Consider the following 27985-nt stretch of genomic DNA (forward strand, 5'->3'; position numbering starts at 1 on the left):
AGGAGAGAGGAAACGAGGAAATTAGTTTTAGGAGACATGAAACGTCCTCTCCTACTTTATACAGTCTATGGTCTCTTATTCTGCAAGGAGCGAGGTAACCAGCCGACACTCCCCCTTATTGGATATCAGTCATTGATTGGACGCTGCAGCTGATCAGACTGATCTGATACATCACTGCAGTTTCATACCGAAGTGGAGACAGATTACAGATTCAATTTAAGAGTATCATTCCCAGGTTTTATGTTTTATTTGTTTTCTGATTCATCATATAGTTAAAAATCTGTTAATTCTCGGTCTGATCAACAAAAGAACCATAAACTTTCTTCATTTATTAGAAATAATTTTTTTCATGTTATTTCCTCCATTAGACTGTTTCTTGCTGACAGACTCTTCCTGACTTTTATCCACAATAATAGTTAAACACATCTATATTTTACATAATTTGTCGTCATTTCCATTCAGTCACATGTGAAGCTAAAATTCCTGAGCATCGGGTTTGATGAGTTACATCATTTCCATTCGCCCTGAAACATTTAGCCAAATACATATTTTCCAGTATTCAGAGGACACCCTGATCATATTTTGGGTTATTTAATGACGAATTCACTATCAGGATTATCAAAAAATACAGATGCAAATAATCAATAAATAGTATAAACGCATTCTGCGAGTAGAAATGGTTCCTGTGCCTCTGAGCAGGACACAGTATAAATGCAGAATGCAGGTTTTTATTTAGGTGTTTGTTAAACAGGTAACAGGCTTCAGAGAGGAAACAGCTGCTCTAGCGGTGATAACTGTGCACCTTTAATAGTATTAGCACAGTGCACATGCGTGCAGACACAAACTCCATCAGAAGTTTCTACAGCTGTTAGAGCCGACTGACAGCTGATCCAGCTGTGATCATCAGAAACGTACGTCGCTTCACATGACGCTTCAGCGGAGAGGACGTCTCATGTCTCTTAAAACTAATTTCCTCGTTTCCTCTCTCCTCGCATCCACGGTGGGAGGGACTAAGACACAAAGAAAAGACGCAAGCGAGGGAAACGTGGATGTAATTTAAGACACATGGGATGCACCCGGTGTGTCTGCACCATGGATGTATAAGAGCTCTTATAATACATCCATGGCCTGCACCATCAGGTCAACTTCAGCTTCGGGTGTATGAACAACCGACACCAAATGAGTATATGTAAAACGTTTATTGTGGGTACAAAAAGTAGTTCAACAACAGTTTATTATGAATGAATAATTAAGCCCCACCCCCACTTACACGAACAATACTAGGTCTCTGCTCCAGCAATTAAAACTTGGGTGCTTATGTTCAATATTCCTTCAGAGATGTGTCACTACAACTATCCTCCAAGGTCTGAGGGTTTCTTTATTTCACCTGCCCTAAATATTGCATTTTGGTGTTTTTGGTATTTTATGATTTCTGTTAAGCTAAAAACTGGAAATCTATAACAAAATATATTGTTTAAAGAGCAAACTAATGTTCATGCATACTAATATGCAACAATTGCTCCAAAAAACAAAAAGCTTTTCATGTAGGAATACTTCAGAAGTAGTTTTTGATTTAACTGAAGCTTGATTAAGAGGGTCTATACAAAATTAAATTCTAAAAAAAACATGGAGTGACTGGTAAAATTAGCATTGGCATTAGCAAACTGGTGGCTATCACATATCAAAGACTTACAGTATAGACAAGAGCAATCAAGTCACAGTATGTCTAACACTGCCTCACTTCATCTAATTCAGATGTTCAGTCAGTCACTTATGAAACTCAGAATGGTTTCCATATCCTTCACTCACCGAGTGAAGACTTTAAACTCTTAGAAGAACACTGCAGGAGTAGTATTCAGTGTTTTATCACAATCCTGAAATATTTAAGCCCAGGAATCTATTCTTACCCTTCTCTTCAGGTCACAAACACCCAACCCTAATCACCCCAGAGTTCCTTAACACAAAATAATAAGTGTTTCATGTAAAACAAAGAGATTACATTGACAAAAACTCTACAGGAAAATAACTAATAATGTAAAGCACAGCATACAAACACACAAGAAAAACGGAGTTTCCCAAAATGGCACACAAGGTTTGCAATAAGAGCAACTCTCGTACAATGTACTGCAATCCAAAAATAACATGAGAATAAAGAGATGGTGATAATGCAACCATCTGAATATCACCTCATGAACTGCATCATACAAGTGTTGCTTTCACTGTTTACCTTGTGTATACTTAAATGTTATGTCCGTTTATTATTTCAGACTGACAAAGCCAGTCAGATGGCTTTTCTTTTCATTATTTCAACGGCCAAACTGGGATCAACATACCAAACCCACATCCTCCAGGTAGAACTCCAGCCACATTTTGGCCATTCAGTGTTTTAAGATGCAGCAATGTTACTGAATTCTGGTTCCAGGAGAAACTTGGAGAAAACCTGGTGACTGTTATTATAACAATGCTAACATGTCTGAGAAACATTCCAACCCATAACTATGAGTTAACCATGTTTATGGCTGTAAACCTAATTATGTAACATCTCTTTGATGCAGGAGATGCATGTGGATCCATTCTTGTGTGACAGCTGTCATAGGTTCATCTCTCCACTCTGCCGTGTGGTTCCATTTCATGACATGATTACCAGATAAAGTTAAGTATCACTTTTCTTTTCTCTCCTGACCGTATACACACACTTCCTGTTTCTGGTCTGGTCTGCAGATTTGTATGCAGCTGCAGCTCATTGTCTTGATTCAGAGACTAAAGCAACCAAGCCTGAACACCACTTACTTTTCAAAAGGTGTTGCTGGACTGAATCTGAGCTGCAACAGCAGTGAATACTGAACTCACTGTCAACAGGAGGTGAGACACAAGACTGAAATACACTGCTCATGCTAGGTAACTGTTACAAATCAACTTATTCTATTTGGTGCAGGACTCCAGATTTTAGTGTGCACTAAACGTTTTCATTCCAATATACTGTACTGTTCAAAATAATCTGATATTAACTGGCCACTACTGCTGACTCACCCCAAGTAAAACTGAGATCACATGAACTCACATTCCATTGTCGCTGTCTTTGAAGAAAGAAAGAACATGGAGGAAATGGAGGACAGAGATGAAGCAGAGAGAGGAAATGAACACAAAGACAGGGACAGCTTCAGGATTCTGACAGCCAGTCATGAAATGACCCAGTGTGTCCCAAAGGTCTGGAGTTCATTTGTGGTGGTCTAAGCTTTGAAGTCCAACACTTGACAACTGGCTGCAACCAGCAGTGGATTCACAGGCTAACTTGGGAAAACCACTTTTCTAGCACAATCGCATTAGTGCATCATTTCATCAGGCTTTCCAATCAACTCAGTTTCATCTGCATTTCCATTCAGCTCTTTCAAAGAAAGACATCAATAGAAAACACAGAGGAAAATGTTAAGAGGGGCAAAATCTAACTGGGTGACCACACAAATAAATATAAATGGGGAACACATCAAGACCTCTTGGTCAAAAGGGTCTTGGTTACGGAGCTACATGGGGAGGTCCTTTACGTTGAAAACTATAGCAGGTTCTTTCAGTTTCTGTGCAAGTGTTATATACTGTGTTCTACTGTGCATGAAAGATGAAACCAAAATGCTTACTGAAGAAGAATGAAAGACAGCCAGTGGAATCAATCATTGACAAGTAGAGTAATGTTAGTAGGGGTGGGAGTATTCAGTTACCTCACCACAGTTTCACTGAATGTTTGCATTCATCATCTTTGCATGATCCACAAACATTGGCATTGCAAGTCATGTTTAGAGAAATGACTCATATTAAAGCATGTCCAGAAATGTGGAGAGCAGTAAAAATAGTCCATTAGTCCAAAAATTCTAATATCTTCTTGAACAATAAAAAAACATCAAATGATGAGGCAATGACCAGGATCATATCTGAGTGGCTCTGGAGAAAAAAGTAAAATAAAATGTGGAAGTCAAAGCCAACAACAGAATATGAAGACTTCACATGATGGCACACTCTCTGGATGACACCTTGCCCTGAAGAGGAAACAAAAATTCAGATCAGATTAAAAAAAAAAAAGAAAATCAGATTATCATTTAAAAAATGTATATGGAAAGTTTTTATTTAAACTATGGTTAACTGTAAAGACAAGAGGTTTAAAAAAATGAAATAATTTATTGAGGTCATTAATGATATAATGATAATGATAAAACTTCTGACAATATATCAAACATTTTTTGTTGTTCAACATGAAACATATTTGGCAACATATGTTTTAGTATTTTGGAACATCCTGGACATTAATAGCAAACATATATATTGAGGTAGAATAAATAAAAAAATAAATGATTTAAGAGTTCACTTCAAACAGTAAACTTTGTTGGAAATTACATCTTTAAAAATAATAACTGAAACAATTAATAAAACTAAAAGAATGAAAATGATGATAAAAAATAAAGGGATGAACATTAAACATACTGTGATATGAAATATGTGTGAACAGTGCTTCACATCTGTTTTAAGGCTTCAGATAATGTTTTCATGTGGATGACATGATAATTGTGGATAGGGCTGCGCGATTCAGGAAATCTCACGATTCAATTCATTCAAAATGATTCTTGATTCAAAATCAATTCTCAATTCAATATGTTCATAGATTTGATTCTAGATTGATGTTTTGAGTTACTCTTTCCATTTGACTGCAGTAGACACTTTTATAGGTCTCAAAGAAAAAAAAAATCACACTGAATCAAATGTAAGAGTAACTGGAGAGAGAGAGAGAGAGAGAGAGAGAGAGAGAGAGAGAGAGAGAGAGAGGGAGGCAGGGGTCAAGTGAGCTAGTGAGTGGATGAGGAGAGACAGCGCTGATAACATTAGTGAGGAAGCTGGTGAATTAGATCAATAAAACGTTATTATCTGACTGTTTCACAGTGGTTACGTTCTAAAGCACAAACATCCCCACACACCACCGCTCAACCCTGCAGCAGTGGTAGTGAGAAAGCCGATGAATGAGAGGAATAAAACGTTATTTTCTGATTGTTTCATGGCCGTTACAAATAGATAAACCCACAACCGCACAAACCTGCGGAGGTGCACTGCAACGCTTGATAATGGCATTGGTCTTGTCAAGCTCCTTCTTCCCTTTGAGATAATAAAATCCAAATATGTCCAAATGATTGCCTTCATTGCAGATGGGGCAGGTTGTATTTGTTTTTCTGTCAAGTACTCTATTGATCGCGGTCTCTCCATGACACACACTTCACTTCCTTCTTGCCCCTGGAGTTGGGTCTGGGCGAAAACTGGCACAACGTCATTGCGCCATCTATGGGATTTAACAAGCTAACTCATGTCAGGAAAAAATGGAAAACAGTGTTGTGGCAAGACTGAAAAACATGAATCGATTCTTGGAATTTCTGAATCGGCAGAAATGGAATCGCGATTCTAATGTGAATCGTTTTTTTTTGCGCTGCCCTAGTTGTGGGAATGTGAGAAGAACTTTTTTTTGTTGATAGCTGAAGTCTGAAAAGAAGAAAGTCAGACTGACAGTACCATGCTGGTCATTACACCACCTCATTCATCTCAATGAGACTACTGTGGTGGCAAAGCCGAGGTCAAGAAGTTGAGATTGCAGGACCCCTCAGATTATTAGACATTCAATGTGACAATGTGTGGGCATAAACCCCCTTTTCATGACATTTTATTCTCCTACGCACCAGTTTTACAGGTGTGCATGACACTACAAACTGCTATGGCAAAAATGTTGAGTCGTTTATTCAATTTTAGAATAAAAGGTATGTAAAAGCTGAATAGACATGTAAATGAAGTATCCAGCTGAAAATATATGCAAGTATTTGAGTGCCTAAAACTGTACAGAATAATAGAGTGAGAAGAAGACATGATGGTAAGTACAAAAACATTACACTAATCACAAAGACATGAGTGTGTTTCCCTAAAGCCAGTTCACTGATAGAAATGAACAAGTATGTAATAAAATTTTTAAAAAAAACAGAAGTCTGAAGTAAAAGGGAAACAAAGCAAGAAAACAAAGTGAAATGTTGAAATGAGTATGCTTACTGTTTGTGCCTCTTCCTCTTCCTCTTCTCCATTTTCTACCTCCACCTGAGTCTTGGTTACACTCCTGCTGGCCACCTCCTGCAGGACAATCAGTCAGCTCACATGATTCAAAACAGACACACCACACTGCCACACTCAAGTGCAACCAAAGGAGAACTCATGGGATCAACATAAGACGTGGTTGTCCTAGCTTGCCACAGTAGTCGGTGTTACACAGTGTTACACAGTGTTACACAGTGTTACACAGTGTTCAGGCATACACTGATTACATTACTTGCCCACTGCCCATACTGTCATTTTGCTTTTTTATAGAAATAAAACCCATTTAGTTCATTTTCACGTATCAGCGCCCATGTTCATCAAATAAAAAAAACAAAACAACTAAACTCTAATTTTAGGAATGCACAATATTATTGGCACATCATCGGTATCGGCCGATAAAAGCTCTAAAATGAAATATCAGCATCAGCCATTTCTGCCGATTATGAGAGGCCGATTTGTTGCCATCTCCTCTGCCATCTGACTGGGCTTCCCTCCAAGCTGAGTGAAATGGAGCCTGCGGAGGCAGCACCGGGACTGTCAGGGAGAAACAGTCCATTGAGGAGCTGCTAAGTTCGGCTGCACAGATAGGAAACACCTCTGTTGACAGGATGTACCACTATGTTTGGAAAAAAAATCTTTTTGGTTTGTAACAGCAGTTGGCAACCAGTGTATTAGGTGCATTACCTCCACCTTCTGCTCCGGAATGTGGACCAGAGATTAAATCCTACACATTAATCCTGTCTGTCTAATAAACTCAGTGAAAACTCTACTGCTCCACCCACTTGGCAGGTTCATTAAAGTTTTAATGCTGAGCTCCTGAACTCCAGTCTTCCTAAGTCCTTCCTTCATATATTGTCTTTCTTGATCATACTTAGTACAATCTATGCTTGCATGCATAATAGTCTCCTCAGCCATCTGGAAAAAAAATATGTGACTATATCGGTATCAGTGCATATATTTTTTTTCTCTCTGGATGGCAGATGGGTTGCTCCAGTTCTGTTTCTAAGCAGCTGTTGTCTTCTGGCTCATCCCAGCGTCTGTGTGTGCCGTAGACCAGCTCTACATGGAGGACAACCCGCCGGCAGCAGCCTGAAGCCCACAATCACTAACTCTTAGGTATGGAGAAGATCTAAAAGTCTAATGTTTGTTTTGGACTAGTCAGGTCTGGGGGTTAAGTGCTAAGTATCCAATACTAGTCCTAAAATGGAGTGTGTAGAAAAAGGGAAAACGAGGAAAGAAACAGAAGCAGATGGACTGATTCTAAAGACTAGAGAAATAGCTGGGAGGTGGGTTAGCTTACTGAGTTCACAGCAGACTAGCAGTTAGTAGGTCTCTCAGACAAGGCCTCGCCAGCACTGGTTTCTGCTCTCGAGTGGCAAGCTCTGTCTGGGCATTTCTGTTCAGTTTAGGTTGTCGGTGGATGGATCTCCAAAATAAAACCAAGCTCGTTTTCCACAAAAGTCCATGAGCTGGAAAGGTGTGAATATGTAGTTTGTCCTGAGTAGCACTTCCAAAAACTGGCATCTCTCGTGCTGACTCAACTTGCACCACTCATTCAACTGCTGCGCTCACACAGCTGAGCCTCGTCACGTCATTAGATAACTCCAGTGAATGTGTGTGCACCTTACAGTGATATCCTTTTTATCAACACAAAGCTTAACCCCACCTCATTATTATCTCTCAGTGAAAACCTGACCTAAGTGTTTAGGAAAAGGGAAAAAGGAAAGGGAGGAACTATAACCCCCCTATCACTCCTAACATGTTATACATCAAAGTACACGCTCCACAGATATTGAGCTTCATCGACAAATATATCATCTTGTAAAATGTCCGGTGTAATCGGTAACACTGGTGTGGCATGAGATTATTAATTGATGGGAAAATTTTGTCACCGTGGCATCCCTAGTCTGCACATCAAAGACACATAAAGGCAGAGGAAACGTGCATAATTAGTCATGCATGAATGTCATTACCTCGCCATCAGCATTGATCAAAGTGGTAATGATGTCATTTCCTGTGCCCCAAGAAGCCTGGCTCTTCCACAACAAGTCAGATGGTGGACTGTGGGCCACGCCAGCATCTGCAGACCACACCTGTATACATGCAGTGCAAGTAAATACTTCAAGTAGTCTTTCATACTACACATTCTACATTAAAATGGCCCAAATACAAAGACTCAATTTGTTTCTATGCGTCTGTATGTTTCTTGCATAAACTATTAAAGATTCTTGTGTGGTGAAAAATAAATATAACATGTAAAGGCCTAAAGAAGTGTTTGGACCGCTTTTATTCACTATATTATATTATCACTATATTTTTTTCACTAGACATGTGGTTGGCTGTGTTTTGGCAGACGCATTAGTTACTAGCCTGTCTAGATAGCCACACAGCAGCTACAGCATTATTTGAAATCGGTCATATCTTTAGCTTCAACACTATCAGAGGTGGCTTATCTCCCAGTACTATTTCTTTGGTAAAAAAAAAGTAGTTCCAACTAAAACTGTTCACACTGAGCTCTGTGATGTGGTTGGAAATACATATTGCTGTTGAATTCCTTAAATGTTTTTCAATTGGTTTGATTCTCCTCAGCTGTGGTGGCAGCAGAAATCTTTGAAACACTACTACATCACTTGGATTAAGTGTGAGAAAATAGTTTTTTGTGTGTGTTCTGGATTAAGTGACCCTTTTAGCTTGTATACAAAATTACACCAGCAAAGCAAAATGAATAATATAATTTTCAGAAAACATTGTCCTCTACTTCATATTTCAAGATTCTATTATTATTATAATTTTACAACACAAGATTGTATAACAAAATGTAGTTTGTAGTCCCTTTATGCTACTCACAAAAAACAGAAATTACATAAATAGATTAATAAATAAGAAGTCATAAAAATAAAACTATTTGTTATATTGGAGTGCAGAGGATAACTTGAGGAGTCATACAGCCTGAAGAAAGAAGCTGCTCTGTAGTCTGGTGGTAAGACAGTGGATACTTCTGTACTTCTGTTCTTACCGTGACTGACTGTCCAGCCTTGAGAACAAACTTTGGGGAGAATTTGTAGATGACCTCATCCCCGTCATCAACCTGTCTCTTCAACCTCCAGTTGCCCAAAGGCTGGTCCTGCAAAAGACAAGAAAGCTTAACATACAAGTATAGAATCTTTTAACACCCGCTCCAACACAAAATATTTCAATCCACATACACACACTTTTTTTACTGAACTCATTGCAGACCTCAGTAAGCTGCTCTGTGTGGACTGTGTGACACTACTCATCATTTGCACAAAAGAAATATCTTGCTGCACACAGCATCAGATCATTTCGGCTTACTTTCCAATCAATTAAATGAACGATTATCACTAATATGTGCAGGAGTTCAGGCCGTTGAGGGTCCAAAAATGTGTTGTTCTCACCTGAAAACAAAGAAAATAAGCAGTGCATGGTGCCCAGGCTCCTTAGTACGTCACATGTATTTATCTATCTTGCCACCAACTGTTCAGCATATGTTATTCAAATTGAACAATAAGCAACCAAAACATAGCAACCAAAGCACATTACTGGTGCTTCTTTACTGGCTTTGCTTGTAGGAGTAGTTCAAGTGCTTTTTCCACTTTTTAGTAAATCCACCCATATCCTTATCCGTTTCTGCCACATCACGTTAGATCATGGAGTGCTGAAGCCTGTCCAAACTCTCATGAGTGAAGGCATGGAGACACCCTGGACAGGTTGCCAGTCCTTCACAGGGTCCACACACGCACAGACTACACTCACACCTACAGCCAATTCAGACTCCCCAATTCACCAGGCATGCGGGTCTTCGGACTGTAAGAGGAAACCGGAGTACCCTGACGATATATATTTCTAATTTCCTAAATGGCCGCTGTGAGGCTCCACAAGCTAATAGCCTTCTAAAAAAACCATAGCTAAGTTAGTAATTTACATGAAACCAAAGTTGAAAACTCATAGTTATTAAGGCTAGGGCCTTAATAACTATGGGCTAGTTTGACAAGTTGGTAAATATTGCTTGTTTTGCTCAGCTCTACTTAGGGCTTGGTATCAGTACTCCATACCTTTAATGTACCGACTGAAATAACCCAGTACCAAGTAGTATCAAAACTTCTCCAGTCAAACAATACCTGCATTTGATCCTTTTTGAACCTGGATCTAGGAAAAAAAAAAAACTATTTGTACGGTTTTGCTTGCAACCAATCACTGCAAGCGTTCTTCAATTTGATGCGACGTGTCATTGGCCCACTACCGCAGCAGCTACAACCCATACAGTCTGCGGTGGTGAAGTCAAGTAAAGCGCGGCATATTTTCATGGAGTTGGCAGTTCAGTGCCAAGAATCCACAAAAATAAATATTTTAATAATTTGAACACTTTCAAAATGTATTTGTGTAAAAATCATTTGGCTGGGGAGGAGTGGTGGCACTCTATTGCATCTCCACTACAACAGGGCCACCCACTTGAAGGTGTGTCTTTAACTGATGCGCTTGTCTTGAGTCAAAAAGCAGTGGGCTGCATATATACATCATGGCTGAGACTAGTGGTCAAAGTTGCAGCTGAAAAACAGTAGATAAACACATTTCATTTCCTATAAATTCTTCACAATAAAAGTCCCCCATTAGTTTGTTAGTGGAAAGTTGAAAGCAGCAGGATGAGTTTTCAGCTGCAGTAACTTGTAGGAGAGCCAGTTAATCTTTGTGTTTCCTGCAATCTCCAAAAGAGCCCAAAGAAGGTCTGGGCTCAATCAACAATATCCCCTAACCTCAAAGACATGGATGTATATTCAACTTCGTCTGGAAATGTCCTCAGTTAAACTGAGAACCCTTTCTTCACATTAAAGTGTCAGTTTGACCCCTCACAGAACCATCTCCTCACCTCCAGACTCTCCCCAAACTGTGTGGGACAATCCCAAGTGAAATTTATGACACCAAAGAACTGCTACATTCTTTATCAACCCAAGTTTCAGAAAATATCGGATTAAAGGACCCCTTTCCTCGGACAAATGCAGAGAGACTGTTAATCATGGTGAAACCTCATCAATTTGATGAATTTAGACAACTCTATCACATGATCTTCTAAGTTAACTTTCCTTTTTCTTTAAGCTACGTGCAGTATTGTTGCTTCAGTGAAACAAATTTTATGTTTTATGTTCTTCTCACCTTCTAATCTCATACATACACACACACACCCACATTCCAAAGCACTTCCTCCCCTGTTGCTTTCACCCTGTTGTGACTTCAGATAGATAGTCCAGACCTGTTGTAAATTCATTGTTTGTTAAGTATATAACCATCTTGTAATCTATATATTATTGGCCACAAAGTAATGCCAGTCAAACTGGTCCAACTCTGATCTTTCTACGATAAAGTATGGCTGAGATAGAAATACCTAGTTTGAATTATTACACAGTAATGGAAGCACAGTGGCATCCAGTGGACAACTTTCAGTGAGGTTGAATGTTGAGGACATTTATGATGTACAATATTTTCTTATTGTGATATCTATTAAATTGCCATTAAACTCTATATAATTCAGTAGGAATGTGATATGTATGAAGGATTACTTTGATAAGCAAAGAATAAACACTAGTAGTTACAGTATGTTAACTAGTATGAAAAGTAAGTTTGCTAATTAACTATAATATGTTTAATTAAGCCGCACTGATGATTGTTAACTTTGTGTGTTAATGGATGTATAGCCAACAAAGACTACATTTTATTTTTAACCTAATCAAAGGACTTAACTCAGGTATTGTGATGGTGATTACATTAGAGATGTGTGTTTCTGAACATTTGAGTAACGTATCGTACATATGCAATTCATGTTTAAATGTGGATGATCATGGTGAAATAGTTGAATAGCTGAAATTTAATCAACTCAAGGAAGATCACGTGTTTTCTCTTAGACAAAGGATTTTTCATTTGTGCAGGAGAATATCTATCTCCACCCACACATGCCCATCCAGCCTTAATAATAACAGCGTACTGGCTACGCGCATCCTGCTTTTTCCTTTACATCTCCAAGGAGACGCACGTCGCGTCCTAAAGACTTCTGCCATTTTTAATTTTCTCCATGCTTTCTTTTGTATCACGTGATCTTCTAAGTTAGCTTTCCTTTTTCTTTAAGCTACGTGCAGTATTGTTACTTCTCTGAAAAAAAAAAATTATGTTGAAATTCTTTCACGCTTAGTATCTTGAAGTATAGTTTCGTTCAGCCGGGGAGATTATTTTTTCGAGTTATTTAATAAGAAAGTCAGTCAGTCAGAGACTTCAATTAAAACGACCAGCTCTCTATGGATCAAGACCTCTTCAAAGCTGTGTATCAGAAACAACCACAGAGATCAGCCTTTATCCTTCTTTGTAACGGTGAACCCTGTGGTGATTCTCTGAATCACCTGAAGAAACCGTAACAACACTGTTCCTTAAAAGGGAAACCCCGCTGCAGAACAGCTGCGGACAACAGCTGGAACTCCCACCGAGTCATATGAGGACAACGCCACACAAAGTAAGCTAAACAACGCTACTCCTGCTCTCCTACCTCATGATTAAGAGTTGGTGTTGTTTGAATTGAACTCTCTAGTTAATTTCTTAGAGAAGTTGGGCAGTTAAATTACCTCAAGGAGGAGGAGGAGGAGGAGGAGGAGGAGGAGTGCAAGCTAGGCTAACTGTTAACTCATACAAACTGGCAGTTCCAACAATCATGTTGCTTAATGTTCTCTCGACAGCAAAACGGATTATATAACTCCCCCATCAGTGCTGGTCACTCGTTGACATGCAAGAGCTGTCTACATCAAACTGAGACTTGTACTTTTCTCTCTAAATGCACTTTAATGCACTGTGCTGCTATCTTGAAACCACAGAGATACAGTTAGAAGCTACAAAGTACTGAGAGCTGAACACACAGAGGCTTTTAAAAACAGCTTTCTCTCTGGTCTCCACAGACAAAAGTCTCACGGCACAACACAGCTCGTTTGAGGGAAAGAAACAGGGAGAAGGGGGGTCGTCACAGGTTGGCAAGATGTCACTGCAAACTGCTGTGCAATGCATGCAAGGACACATTGCTGGTGGATTACTTTGTAACAAAACAGTTGCCACCATGATAACTTTGCAGAGTTGTATTATAAACCACTGTGCAGTGTTTTGGTGTCTGATATGTAGCTCCAGCTCAACATCCTGGATCATATCTAATTGTCTCACTGGTACCTTAAACACACCCTCACCAACACAGCATCTTGCACTGTTTTAACAATGGAGTGTTTTGCAGCCTTAGGCCATTTTCAAACCTGTAGTTTATTCTGTTGACAGGGACTTTAGTTTGTTTTCTTCCTCGATTGATTCACACTGAGACCCTTTAGAGAAGTGGTCTCGGTCCATTCACAAACTATTTCTGGAGCAGTTAGTTTGTGGGAACATGATGTGATCTCCATCTAACCCAAATACAGGGCAAACTCTGCAAGTTTGAGTTAATTGGATGTGGATGAGCGAAATCAACAGTTGCTAGCAAAGCCACAAAATGAATCTGATTGGACTAGAAATAAAGTACCACTGGCTTCTTGATATTTGGGCAGATAGGATCTTCTTCCTGTGTTTACATTCTCGCTCCTGACCCAGACATATCTGAACAATGAGAGGAGAGAATGTTCTCATCTGGCTTTTAGTGATGCATTTTGGTTCACCTGAATTTTTTTCTGTGTGAAAAGAAAATGAACCAAGGGGAGAAACAAGTTTGCCAGCTCATCTACTGATTCAGACCAGATCAAACCAACTACAGTTTTGAAAACTTACACACCTGCTCGGTATCATTGGTCAGTGTGACAGCGTTTCCATCCATGTCAGTGGGTGATATGGTGACTGCTCCACTTGCTGTGGCCTCTTCTGACACCAGCAGCTGTTCCTCTCCTCTTCCCTCCTCTGGCACATCTTTAGCCTCCACCTCCACTCTCTTCCTCTTGGAGGTGCGGGAGGAGGAAGATCCAGTTATCCTGGAGACAGTGACTCGAGCTGATGGGCTAGGGGACAACTTGAGTCTGGAAGGAAGCACACCAGTCACCAGCAGGTTAATGGCATTTCACCACACCAAGCATGACACAGCAGGGTATAAGCTGCCAGAGGTTATCAGAAAGGATCACTTCATGCCATTTATATGAGAAATTGGACAGCACTAGAGAGGGATGGAGTTTAATAGCATTGCAAATGCTATTAAAATTGGGTAACAAAATTGGAATCCAGTATTGAAGTGTCGCACCTGTGCTCTTCTCCCTCCAGCAGTTTCCTGTATGCATTGATCTCCATATCTAGGGCGAGTTTCACATCCAGCAGCTCCTGATATTCACTGAGCTGAGCGTTCATTCTGTCTCTCAGTTCACTCATCTCTTGCTCTTTTCCCTCGATAGCACGGCGGTGCTTATCTCTCTCTGCTGACAGAATTTCCTCAAGCTCTCTGATTCGGTCCTCCGAGGCAGCTGCCTACAAATACAAACACACAAACATCTGACCAGTGTAACCAACAATTAGTACAGCTAATTAGCTTTACAAGTCATGAAGTTGAAGGGCAAAATTACCTGAAACTGTGAGAGTTTCAGGTATTAGATTTGAGTGAACAGGTTGTCATAAAGCAATACCTGTTTCTGCAGGGCACTCAGCTGATATCCGAGGCTCTCTATTCTCATACGGGACTCCTGCATCTCCTCTCTGGCTGTGCTCATTGCCTTGTCATTAATCTCTGAAGACACCTTAGCATTATCCAACTAGAGAGAGACCAAGACACAATGTGTGTGAGTGTCAGTGCATCAAAAGACAAAAGGAAAAAATGATTTGCCTCTCACCTTGGCCTTGAAGGTTTGCTCTAGTTCTTCCTTGTAAAGAGAGACTTGCTCATCATGTTGCTTCCTTAGGTCCTGGTGGGATCAAACAAACCTGATTTATGCTAGTTCTCAAATAAAATGGGTACATTACTAGTAAATTCAGGAAACTGCAACATAACCAAGCCATATTCACGACACTGTTACTCTGCACCTCACGCTCATATCAAAAACTTAATTTTCATACTTTTTAAAGCTCTCTAAGAGCAAGTTTAAAAAAGGACCAGTTTCTGAATGAGTCACATAAGAAGTTTTAAGGTAAGTATAAGTTCACTTCTCTCCAACATGCAAGCAAAGACAAACACTAGAGAAAAGTATCACAAGACAGATTTGAAATTCAGGTTCATTCAAATTCATGGCAGTCACTGCTTCAAATCTGTGATGTGATTGGCTGTTTTCAAGCAATCAATAGTATACTGAAATTGAATATATTCTTGTACTTTAATATATACCTTCTCCACTGATATTACTATATGTTTATATCATTTTCTACAGACCGGTCCTACCTTACACATGATAACAACAGAAAAGACAAGTCCTGTAAATTCATCCCCCAACACACCTGTAAAGCTTGTGCCAGTTTGAACTCATAGTCCTGTCTGACTCCAGAGTCCACCTCCACTATTCTCTGCTCTTGGCGACGCCGGGACTCACGCACCTCCTGAACACAAAGAGGAGGATGGGAGTGTAACTGGGAGGAAATTCTTTATGCCACAGAAATTTCACAGGTTGATCCATCTCTTACAACAATCTTTTTGCTTTAGATACAGATGACTCTATTCTATTCTAAATACTCTGTATACACAGAGGTTTTATGGTAGATATGCTTATGGCACACAAACAAACACAATTGTAACCTGAAGGATAAATGTTGGTTCTCAGCAGAAAAGATTAAAATATACTGAATCAATAGTTAATAAATAGCAGGATGTCTTTAACCTTGACCGGTGTTCATTTTGGCATTTATTTTAGTTTTAGCTTAAGTTGAAATTTTAAGCTAGTTCCAATCTTACTGAATTCACATTTTATTCATTACATTAGGGATGGGCAGTATGCAACATTTATCATGATATGTGTAATTTTGTTCCTAAATTTGGGGTGGGGAATGCTCACACTACTAAACACATTTATTAAACAAATGTAATAACTTCATTGTATATGACAATGTTGAAGTCAGACTAAATAAGCAGTTTCCTTTGGACTCTGGTAATTTGTCATTATTTTCTATATGATTAATTTGAGAATGTTGACTATTAGATCACATCATGGAAAATTATTTGAAATTGTCAGTCATATGCATGTGTCATTGCCCTCTCTCTCTCACACACACACACACACACACACACACACACACACACACACACACACACACACACACACACAACTTACCTCGTCAAACATGCTCTTCCTGAACTCCAGCTCTTCACTTAATGATTGACAGCGGTTCTCCAAGTCTACACGCATTAGTGTCTCTGCCTCTAGTTGGCGCTTAGCAACAGCATGGCTGTCCTCTGCCTTTAGATCAGGTAACACCATAAACAATGTTAGCACATGGACAGTCAACAGACACTCCAACATACATTTAAAGTCCCACTCTACTAAAAAAAGATGTTATTCTTCTTGTTCCATCAGTTGGATGTTTGAGTTCACTGTGCAGAATGATGCATGTGCAGAGTTTGTTTTCACATTCATCTGCAAAAAGTGGGAAGTGTTCATCTTAAATCTGAGTTTGTACATATGAGCATGACTTGTGACATCACAACTAGTTTGGAATCAAACTCCAGTGCACAAACACTGAAAATAGACTTTACAGTGAAGTAGGAGACATCCTGTGTCCAGCAGCTTAACATTTTAAATGGAAAAGATTTTCACATGCATAAAATTGGATAATTTCAATGAGGGAGAAGGAGGAGATGGGCTTTTAAGATTAGAAGAACTTTTTTGAGAAATTATGTGTCTTTATGCATGGTGACCTCTTCCTGACACAGAAATACTGTGTCAGGAAGAGGTACATACATGTCACCCAGTACAGCAGTGTGGCTCACTGATGTGTTTTTAATAGCTTTTGGACAACAACGGAGGTCTACAGCACCAAGGACTACAGTATATCAGACTTTGGACACACACACATAATACTTATATGTAGAATGAGCTCATTGTTGGTTTGGCTCTGCACAAGAAAAACGTAAAAAATGGCCAGGCTTATCCTTTTACACTGGTTTATGAAGGTTCCTGATGAACCGCACTACGGCCAACATACATGTTGCTTGATAAAGATGCTCCAAGAAGACTTTTAGGTTCTCTGAGGGGCGCTGAAGCTCAACCTTTCAGTAAAAGCACACTCAAATTTTCATATTGGAAAATATTTTTTAAAATCCTGAAGTACACACCTTAGCCAGCAGGCTCTTGACATCAGCCAGCTCGGAGGTCAGAGCAGCATTCTGGCTTAGAGCTGTAGAAAGGGCAGCTTCACTCTGGTTCAGCTGGCCTTCCAAACCACTGGCCCTGGAAATTGCTGCTGCAAGATCACCATCCTTCTTCTTGGCACTGGAGCACATGGACAGAGGAAGAAGAAGACGATTATTGTCCCTAACTGGCCGCTGACCCTGCCCTTCCAAATGATTCGGATTCCAAATGCTTACCTGGTCCCCAAGCTAATCTAATCTCAAACAATGTGACCTGTGTGATAATTAGGTGTACTGTATCATATTACCTGCGTGTGGCTTCTTCTAGCTCAGCCTGAGCCTTGCCCAGATCTATCTGGAGCCTGGCTCTCTCTTTAGCAGTTTCATCCAAAACCCGTCGAGCATCAGCTAACTCTGCCTCATACAGAGACTTCAGGCCTGTCACCTAAAGAGAGGGACACACAAATTCATTACTAGATGGCTTAGCTAGGTGAACAAACTGTTGTGGGTGGGGGGGGGTTTGCAAGTAGTCTTCCATGACTTAACATCCTGGAACTAGATCGAAATTTATTTAGAAATGAGTGGTGAGAAAGATGCATGTTAAAATCGAGACTTATCTTAGACAATTCTGAATTGTTCACAGTTGGCAAAATTGCATATTCTAAACAATATTCTTTACCAGGGACTCAATCTCAAATTGCCCAGTGTCATTTGACCGAATTTCCAGTATGGTAAATGGTAAATGGACTGTACTTGTATAGCGCCTTTCTAGTCTTCCGACCACTCAAAGCGCTTTTTACACTACAAATCACATTCACCCATTCATACGCTGAATGGGTACAGGGGCTACCATGCAAGGTCCCAACTGCCCATCAGAGGAAGCTAACCATTCACACACATTCACACACTGATGGCACAGCCATCAGGACCAATTTGGGGTTAAGTGTCTTGCCCAAGGACACATCGGCATGTGGAGGAGCCGGGAATCAAACCGCCGATCTTCCGATTAGTAGACGACCCGCTCTACCTCCTGAGCCACAGCCGCCCCATTGATTAAATAATTGTATAGATTCATTTTTTAATGAATTGATGAATGAATGATTTATAATTGTATACATTCATTTTTTAATGAATTGATGAATGAACGAATGAATGATTTATAATTGTATACATTCATTTAAGCACAATTTGCCCAAAGCTTACTTAGGCAGTGTTCAGACCAACATCAGCTCTGCATGAAAAAAATGCAGCCCTCTCATTCATTTTAATGGGGGCAGTGTGTTGACAAATTGGGGGTGCCACCACCGGTAACGCCGTGATAACTTTGCAGTTGTAAAATCCTGTCTTTGAATATTACAAACTGCTATGCAGTGTTTTGGTGTCTGTGTCCCTTAAACACATTAATCTGTAGCTCCAACTCGATTTCCTGCACTACTTCCCTTGTAATTGTACAGGCCCAGCGGGCCGCCATGCCAACAAGAGCCCCCTGTTAGACCAAAAAAATATTTTAATAAATAACGCCAAATATCCATTCATTAGGAAATCAATAATCATTTGCGTTTGGCTCTGTGCAGCGCTGATCCAAAACGTGAGTCAACCTCTGTGTCGTTGCCTGGGAAACTCATTGTAGCGTAGCTACTTTAAGGAACAAGGCAGTGCGTAATGTGTGTACGTAGCAAGTATGAGAGAGCAACTGGCTGGAATGATGTGAACATGCATAGTAATGCAAAAGTAAGGGATACTACATTAAAGTGCCATGTCTCAGCTTCAGGCTTACATCAATATAGAAAGAACTGTGTGGGAGATACAGCCCTTTTAAAACATACTGCTGAAGTTTATAGGTTCAAAGGTAATTGGACATTTGGCTACTAAATGCTTCTTGGGCAGACTGAGGTGGAGTTGTCTGTCAATATGAGGAGTAGAAGAGGTGTGAAGATTAACCCATACATATCAGAAAAAGAATACAAGAGTCAGAGTTTAAGCTATATCGACTAAAAAAAACAAACAAACCAACACAAAATACTGAAAAAAAAATCAATATGGCTGTCGCGTGTGTATGTGTGTGTGTGTGTGAGTGAGAGAGAGAGAACTTATATAAACTTATATAATGACACACTTATAATAATGGTTCCCACTCCCGCCTGTTGCTATTCAACGACTGGCCAACAAAATCCAAAGTATTCAACAGCAAACAGAGACACAACTTCCAACTTCATTATACAATGACAATTAGCTCACACTAGATGTATTGGACATATCTAACAATTAAAACAAATGTTAATACAGTTTGACTGGTTTTATAAAAAAACTTTCACTCTAACTTTCCAACTGTCAATATTTACTCACACAACTAAAATGCATTTGTACTCAGAGCAGGGAGTGTGGCTTATACAGTTCAACACTTTAACTCTGATTTTTGTTGGAAGCAGAGTAATTAGAGTCCTGCTTGTCCTGAATGTTAGCAACATTAGCCGCTACAGCAGTGCCCTCTGCTGTCTGACACGCAGCTCTCAGCCTGCATTAACCAAGCAGCTGTTTCTTCCGTTGAAGATGCTAATTTAGCACTAGCATGAGCCTCAGAGTTATCCAGTGTATCTCTGTCCATGTTTACTGCTATTGGTGTTTCAAAGGACATACTTTTCCGCAGTATTTATGATTTCATGTTTGAAATCCCCCGCCCCCCTCCCTCTTTCTTTCTCTCTCAACCCAACCGGTCAAGGCAGATGTTCTGCTTGAGGTTTCCTCTCATTAAAAGGGGAGTTTTTCCTTACCACTGTTGCCAAGTGCTCATGGGGGAGTTGGTGGGTCTCTTTAAATTAAAGCGTACTGTCTAGACCTACTCTATGTGAAAAGTGCCCTGAGATGACCTGTGTTGTGATTTGGCGCTATATAAATAAAACTGAATTGAAATTGAATTGAAATAAGACATAATTTATTGTTGATATGGGAACAGGTTCACACTATTCAAAAAGTAGAAATATCAAATCCTAATCACAGCTGAATCGAAATGTATCAGCTTTGAATTGCAGTGTAACATATACAAATGTATCCATTGTTTTTGTAATTGGATTGTGAACTATGTATCCGGACACGTATCATATCATCTGAGAGGGACAGATACACCTCTTGTTCCTCTTGCCTCTTGTTCTCAACATAATACATATTTATTCAGATTTTTTTTTGCCTGACAGGAAGTCAGCCATTTTGGATTTCTTGCTTCAATTTTGATTTTACAAACACATGTTTGAGACCTTTCGGATGTGTGAAAACTAACCAAACTTTGCATATATGCTTCAATTAGTATCAAAATTGGGCTTGGGTGTGGCATTTTGACTCCATGGTGTTCCTCAGCCTTGGCATTGACTCTACAAGTGCTTTCTAATGTGTCAGACCAAAATCTCCCATAGGTGTTCAATTCGGTTGAGATCTGGTGACTGCGAAGACCATAGCATATGATTCACATAATTTTCATACTCATCAAACCATACAGTGACCCCTTGTGCCCTATGAAGTGGGGCATTTTCATTCTGTAAGAGGATGACAAACAAACAATAGCTGCAAACAAGAAAATGTATCAAATTGGTCAAATTGATCACTATAAGCAGTTGATTCTTATAAAAGATTGTTTCTTTTTCTTAATTTCTCATGCAGATTGCCATGTAATTGACATTTGTATATTTATTACATGAACATAAAGTAATGAAACGTGCAGCTTCGCTATGCTGAATTTTATTGACTGTTTCAAAATACAGAATAGCTATTTCAAACACTTTTTGTTTTGTTGCTGCATCTTGTTGGCTCGTTTTTGGCAATTTGTCATAAGCTTCAAGGAGATGATGTTTTTTATTGAGAGAAAGTGACTTTCTTTCTCCTGTCATGATTCCATTGTGCATGCCTCTGGCAGGCTGACGGAAAGTTGAACCAGAATCAACTTTTGGAGAAACGCAACCTGTAACGCTGACGGCTTCCTGACTCATTTTAAAAAAGACAAGGACAAGAGAGAGAGAAAGAGAGAGAGAAGCAGTGGTCGAGCGAGCTAGAGAGTAGATGCGGAAAGTGAGCAGTGGTAGTGAGAAAGCCAGTGAGTGAGAGGAATAAAACGTTATTTTCTAATTGTTTCACGGCGGTTACAAATAAATAAGCCCACAACTGCACAAACCTGCGGAGGTGCGCTGCAACGCTTGATAATGGCATTGGTCTTGTCAAGCTCCTTCTTCCCTTCGAGATAATAAATCCAAAATATGTCCAAATGATTGCCTTCATTGCAGATGGGGCAGGTTGTATTTGTTTTACTGTCAAGTACTCCATTGCTTGCGGTCTCTCCGTGACAAACACTTCACTTCCTCCTTGCTCCCAGAGTTGGGTCCAGGCAAAAACTGGCACAGCGTCATTGCGCCATCTATGGGATTTAGCAAGCTAAGGCATGTCAGGAAAAAATGGAAAACAGCATTGTGTCAAGACTGAAAAATGTGAATCGATTCTTGGAATTTCTGAATCAGCAGAGACAGAATCGCGAATCAATTTTTTTGCACACCCCTAATGGGATAAAGGTGATGACTCAGAAAAACTTTGTATTGATTTGCAGTGACCATTCCCTCTAAGGAGACAAGTGGACCCAAACCATGCCAGCAAAATGCCCCCCACAGCATAACAGAGCCACCAGATCCCCTCATGGTAGGGGTCAAGCATTCAGACCCAGTGTTTCCTCTATAATTGTACAGGCCTGGTGGATCACCAGGCCAACAAGAGGCCCCACCAGGCCAAAAAATCTTTTCTTTAATGGCAGAAATAATGCCAAATATCCTTTCATTTGGAAATCAATAATCATTTGCATTTGGGAGCCTCCAAGCGGCACTGTTCTGAAACGTGAGTCAACCTCTGTGGCGTTGCCTGGGAAACTCTTGACGCAATGTGAGTGCCTCATCTCTTTAGGGTTTTTTTTTGGTGTGTATCCCCACCATTTTTTGTTAGGGAAGCTTAAGGTGGGGTTTAGTTGACTTTTGTTTGTTGTTTTGGGCATTGCTCAATTCTGACATCTGTAAAATAAACCGCTACAGTGAACTTTGATGGTTGTTGGGCTGACCATTCTTGGGATTGGGAAGAGCGGGAGCTCTAAACTTGTTATGTCAAGGTTTCCCCTACACTGAGGATGTAACAACTGTCATTTTCTTGTGGATTTGCATACACAAAAAAAACCAAAATGCTGTTCCTCTCAGCCCACAGCAGTGAAACAACAACAGAAAGGATAAAGATATACTGTATATCTAAAAATTCCCTTTAAAAAAAATGCTGAAAATATATAAATCCTAAGAGAGAAAAAAATAAAAATAAAAAAAGAACGAGCTGTTAGCAGCACAGTGTACATTTAGAGAGAAAAGTACATGTCTTAGTTTGATGTAGACAGCTCTTGCATATCAATGAGTGACCAGCACTGATGAGGGAGTTATATAATCCATTTTGCTATCCAGAAAACATTAGGCAACATGATTGTTGGAACTGCCGGTTTGTATGGGTTAGCAGTTAGCCTAGCTTGCACTCCTCCACACTCGCCCTGCTTACATGTCCTGTTGCACCGCTTTCGCTTTCCTCTCCGGCGCAGCTCCAGGCAAGGCTGTGGTCTCCTTTGGGTCCAATGGGCATAGCAGACCAAGCGCGCTCAGGTGACTTAGCTCTCCCGGCCAGTATTTCTCGTAGCAAAAGTCTTAGTTAAGAATGTCCTAAAGAGAGTGATGAGCATAGACATATTTCCCTTGCACTCCACAGGATGACACAGGACATAGACGTGGACAAAGACACTGCATAGTCGGAACTAGGAGAGGCTGCTGCAAACGTCGGTCATGCTGCCATCACACCAGTTCATGGAGAGAGAGAATACCACCAACAAGGACCCCTTAATTTCTCTTCTTGTCTTCACAAAATAACTCTTCTGTTAGCTTCCTCAGTGCAGTTTGTCCTTTGGAATGTTGGTAACAGCGGCAGGTAGCAGTTAGCAGTTGACAGCTAGCTAGTTGTTTTGATTTAAAAAATTATCAAAAGATGATATTCCCTCCTCCAGTGTAGGAAATTTAAAAAAAATTGGGGGGAGGGAGGGGGACAACTTTTGCCCCCACTGTCTAAAAAATTGGGGCATTTACTAAATTTTGGGGGCAAAAATAGTAATTAGTACATAAAGTTGCTGTTTTTAACGTGAAATGAGCGCAGATTCAAATAAATACAGTAATCATCACCTTGTGTAACCAAAACCTCCTCAGTAAACACCGTCTCATTTGTAATAATTGTCTACATGTTCTAACTACAATAAGCACATGAAAAGCAAATTAATGCATCAATTTCCTTTCAACAACTAAGGTTTTATTTAGGAAGAACCTTCAGTATAAACCACTAGATGACAGTATAACATAATGATCTTGAGATCATGACGATATTTAATTGGTTTGATCTAAATAAATTGACCAAAAGTTCTGGTTTGGGGGATAATGTCATATTCAGACCTCCTACAAGTCAAAGCCAGTCTACCGTTGTCATTGTGGGTCTGATGCGTTGTATGCCACAATTTTACAGTATTACAGACTAGTAGCTACAAGTACTGTCAAAAGAGCCAAAACAAGTGTAATATTCCTTCTTTATTGATGCAGTTCTGGAAATGCCTTCAGCTGAAGTTTTTTTAGTATTCTTTATTTCATCTCCAAATTTATCCTTGCTGATTATGTTATTTTGATTTATGACATGATGACATAATGACATGACATGACGTCCGTGTGAAGCTTCAGGATGGCTGGAATGGCTGGACAGTGAGCTGACGCTATTGTGTTACACATCATGCTGGGATGCTATGTAAAAGCACACACGGTGGCATTATGCCGGTTTTGTTCAGTGAAAAAAAAAAGCGAAGGTGGCTTAGTGATGGATCTCCTTTACAGCTATAATGTGGTATATCTGTATAAAAAAGAATATATGAGATGAGAGTATAAAACAGCCTCCGTAAAACTGCAATGATCACCCCACCGGTCGGCAAGACCCACGTATATGTATTAACAGTAGCGTTAGTTAGCCAAATTGCTAACACTATAATGGCTAACGTGCCAGACAAAAGACACTAGCATTAGCGTTAATATTACTTATCATAAACAAATCGATTATGTTTGCTGGCTTGGTGCCGATGAGCCGAACACTTTTTTGACCTGTTAGCTTCCTTTGATAAAGTCGTGATTACTTTCTCGAGGTTCCAGGCTATTTTTGGGTGGGTGAGCCCTGCATGCCTTGCAGTAGAGGAGAGTCGGCTTCTTCATTTATTCGACACCAAGCCAGTCTATTTTCCATTTTTCAATAGTTGAAGCCGCAACTTTCTTTGCCGTCTTATTCGTCTTTATTTTGCTTGGTGGTGGTGTTGGTGACGGCCCGGGACTTAGGTAGGAAGCGCTTAGGAAGCGAACTTCACTGCAGGTGCAGCAGGAGTGCAACACCTCTGTCAGGTATCGTAGTGCGTAGTGTGAACAGCGCTGTTTGTGTTTGTGTGTTGAAATTGAAATTAAATGAATGGGATGAAAATAAAATGATGGCATAATGTAGAATTAGGATATTGACCTAAACTGGTAAAGATAAAATTATTTTTTTTTCGAATTTTTGGGGTTTATGAGCATTCTGAGATTTCTTGGGGCATTTTTGCCCTTGCCCCCGGCTAATTTCCGACACTGCCCTCCTCTATTCTTGATGATTAATGTTGTTACTTCTTCTTTAGAGTCTTTCCTGAAGATTATTTGAAGGTTATTCTGCATAATGTCCCACTTTTAGATCCAAGTTTGAGATGTATTCAGGAGCCCGTCTCTGGTGCAGCCACTTTCTCTCATAGAACACTTTATTTACATTGAGCTTTTTACAACAGAGCCATGTCTAAAATGCATTGCAAACACACACTAAAACAGGAAATGTAACAGGCCTATGTCATATGAGGAAAATGTAGGCTATGCAGGGCACTTTTTGAGCTGGGCATGGACTTGCATGATAGTGAAGATGAAAACAAAGACAAAGATGACTAGAAGTTGAGTTGATTCAGTAGATTCACATGATCTGAGTCAAGTGATTCACATGTTTTGTTATTGTAGAGGTGTTTTTGGCATAGGTTTATTTTATAAATAATTTAATTCAAAACCAATACATAGGCTAGATAAGACATGGGGTTAAAAACATGTCCCCCTTGTTTATTTTCCTTGAATAAGAGTGCATTGATGTTTCTAATAAACCAATACATTAAACATCATTGTGGCATGTCTTGATACACCTTACAGTGAAGGTGTCAATAAATAAATTAAAAAATAATGAATAAGGTCTTGTGATTCTGAATTTAAAAGTTCTGATCAGTCAGGAATAGGCATGGTTTTACATATTAATAGCTATAGAGACGGTGTGGACTAAAACACACAAGAAGCCTAATTCTGATTTACAATAATTCACTATATGTTTACAATGGGGTAGGCAAACTCATTAAAATATGCAATAATTAAGATCAGTGTATATGATGGAATTGTGGCATTAGAATGTGCCAGAGGCCACCAAATTTTGGCTTTTACATCCAAATTTTTTCTCCGGGGGTGCATGCACCCAGACCCCCTAGCTGGCTACTCTTTCCCACTGGCTGGCTACTACATATCCTTGTATGGATATGCCCCACCCTGGTGAGCCTCAAAAACAGAAGGGCGGGCCGCAGTTCACAAAAACAGAGGAAAAAAAGTTGTAAAGTTGTGGAACATAGTACTTATCAGTCCACAAGTACTATGGACTGATGAAACAAAAATCAACCTCTATCAAAATGATGGAAAGAGAGAAGTCTAGAGAGAAAAAAGGGAACAGCTCATGACCCAAAGCATAGCACCTTATCTGTCAAACATGGTGGTGCTTTCATAATGGCTTGAGCGTGTATGGCTGCCAATAGAACTGGCAAACTGGCGTTTATCGATGATTTCGCTGCTGACAGAAGCAACAAGATGAATGCAGAGGTATACAGGAGTATTCTGTGTGCTCACATTCAGCCAAATACATCAATACTAATTGGAGCACATTTCATCACTCAGCAGGACAACTATCCTACACATATGGCCAAGGCAACCAAAGAGCTTTTCAGGGTGAAGAGGTGGAATATCCTTGACTGGCAGAGTCAATCACCTGATCTCAATCCCATTGAACTGCATTCCACTTGCTGAAGACCAGACTAAAGGCAGAGAGAGCCCACAACAAGCAAGAGCTGAAGGTGTCTACAGTGAAGGCCTGGGAGAGCATCACAAGCATGGGTGGGAATGTCTAGGCACCCCAGTGTTTCCCCTACCATTGTCTTGGAGGGGCAGCCCACCCTACCCCAAAGGGACCCCTTGCCAAAATATCACCGGTAAATAATGATCCAAATCATGATATTACAGAAGATATAAAATGCTGCTAGGAAATTGTTGATGGCTCCAAGTGTTTGTCTTTCTGCACACACATAAAGGAGAGCATTTCTATTTTAAACAATTTACTTTGCAAAATGACAACCACCAGTTTCAGAAATAAAGTCTTTAGGCAGGTTTTGCTGCTGAGTCTTGGAACCAAGACAGACTTATGTGCGGTAGCAAATACAACGACATTAAGCTTTGACCTAGCGTTTGCCGTAAACTAAAGTAAGCTATGCAAGATGAGAAATCTTAGGTCATTTATAAATTGGCGCGCATAACCACCCGCTCAATCCTCCCGGTCTAGTTAAACGATTTAACACAGTAGGGAATGCACTAGCATCTGTATATCAACGCTATCAAAGTGGTTAAACGAATGTAGCAGTCATCTTTGCGTGAGCAACGTTACCTGGTGAGTTAACTGGCTGTGAACACAATATTCGAAATGGCTGGTCAGTTTACACGTTTTTATGGCCAGTTGCCACCCACGTTGTGTATCGTAAATGATTGCTTTGTAATCATTTATGTCGATAAATTCGATGACATTTATTGTTTAAATAGATTCACTTTAAGACTTATTGTTCCATCAAGTGATCTGATGCTGTGAGGCTAAGTTACATGTGGATAAGTGCAAACCTTTCAACCTGCTGCTCGACTATGTTTTTGTAACTCACCTCTCTAGTAGTCACCTCCTCCTTCTCAGACACTTTGACCATCAGCCGGTCGTTCTCTAGCTCCAATGACCGGACACGGTCGATATATACTGCCAGCCTATCGTTAAGGTGCTGCAAATCTTGTTTCTCTTGTAAGCGAGAGATCCGGGTCGGGGAGAGAGGTGTAGAGGCCGCCGGCCGGCCAGCTTCACGGCTTGGGGTAGCAGTCGCCATAACGGTTCTGTTAAAAATCCTGAGTTTGCTTCACCGCTCAGTGAGCAATAAAAAACAGTGTCTGCTTTCTTCGTTAAATGAGGACACACAACAGTTTATATTCTCAATTAACGCTTAGGTGCCAATCAATGAGTCGTGTGGTCATGTAATGTCTCCGAGAGTTGCCTTACAAAGTGTGGTTCCAAGATGGCCGACACCGCTATCAAGACCGCGCCAAAAGCAGAGAACACTTCCTGTCTCTTCTTCTTCCTCTTGTTGTTTTACGATGGTTGGCATCCAGCTTTTTGGCGCATTAC

The 27985-nt window shown here is 40.1% G+C and overlaps 1 protein-coding gene across 2 annotated transcripts; it reads right to left on the bottom strand.

Annotated features, from left to right (window-relative positions):
* Positions 1-1184: 1184 nt before the first annotated feature.
* lmnb2 (lamin B2) lies at positions 1185-27915 on the bottom strand. 2 transcript variants are annotated; one of them, XM_042415938.1, is made up of 13 exons: positions 27477-27915; positions 17692-17828; positions 17369-17525; positions 16368-16493; positions 15541-15639; positions 14943-15014; positions 14739-14864; positions 14363-14583; positions 13907-14144; positions 9125-9232; positions 8082-8201; positions 6067-6144; positions 1185-4028 (listed from the first exon to the last, which is right to left on the bottom strand). In XM_042415938.1, exons 1-13 carry the CDS (start codon positions 27687-27689, stop codon positions 3993-3995), a joined length of 1731 nt encoding a protein of 576 aa, XP_042271872.1. In that variant the 5' UTR covers positions 27690-27915; the 3' UTR covers positions 1185-3992. The 2 variants fall into 2 exon arrangements, with proteins under 2 accessions (XP_042271872.1, XP_042271874.1); XM_042415940.1 differs by lacking the exon at positions 27477-27915 and adding an exon at positions 22943-23309.
* Positions 27916-27985: the final 70 nt, after the last annotated feature.

Source organism: Thunnus maccoyii, chromosome 7, assembly GCF_910596095.1.
Source record: "Thunnus maccoyii chromosome 7, fThuMac1.1, whole genome shotgun sequence".
Classification (NCBI taxonomy): Eukaryota; Metazoa; Chordata; class Actinopteri; order Scombriformes; family Scombridae; genus Thunnus; species Thunnus maccoyii.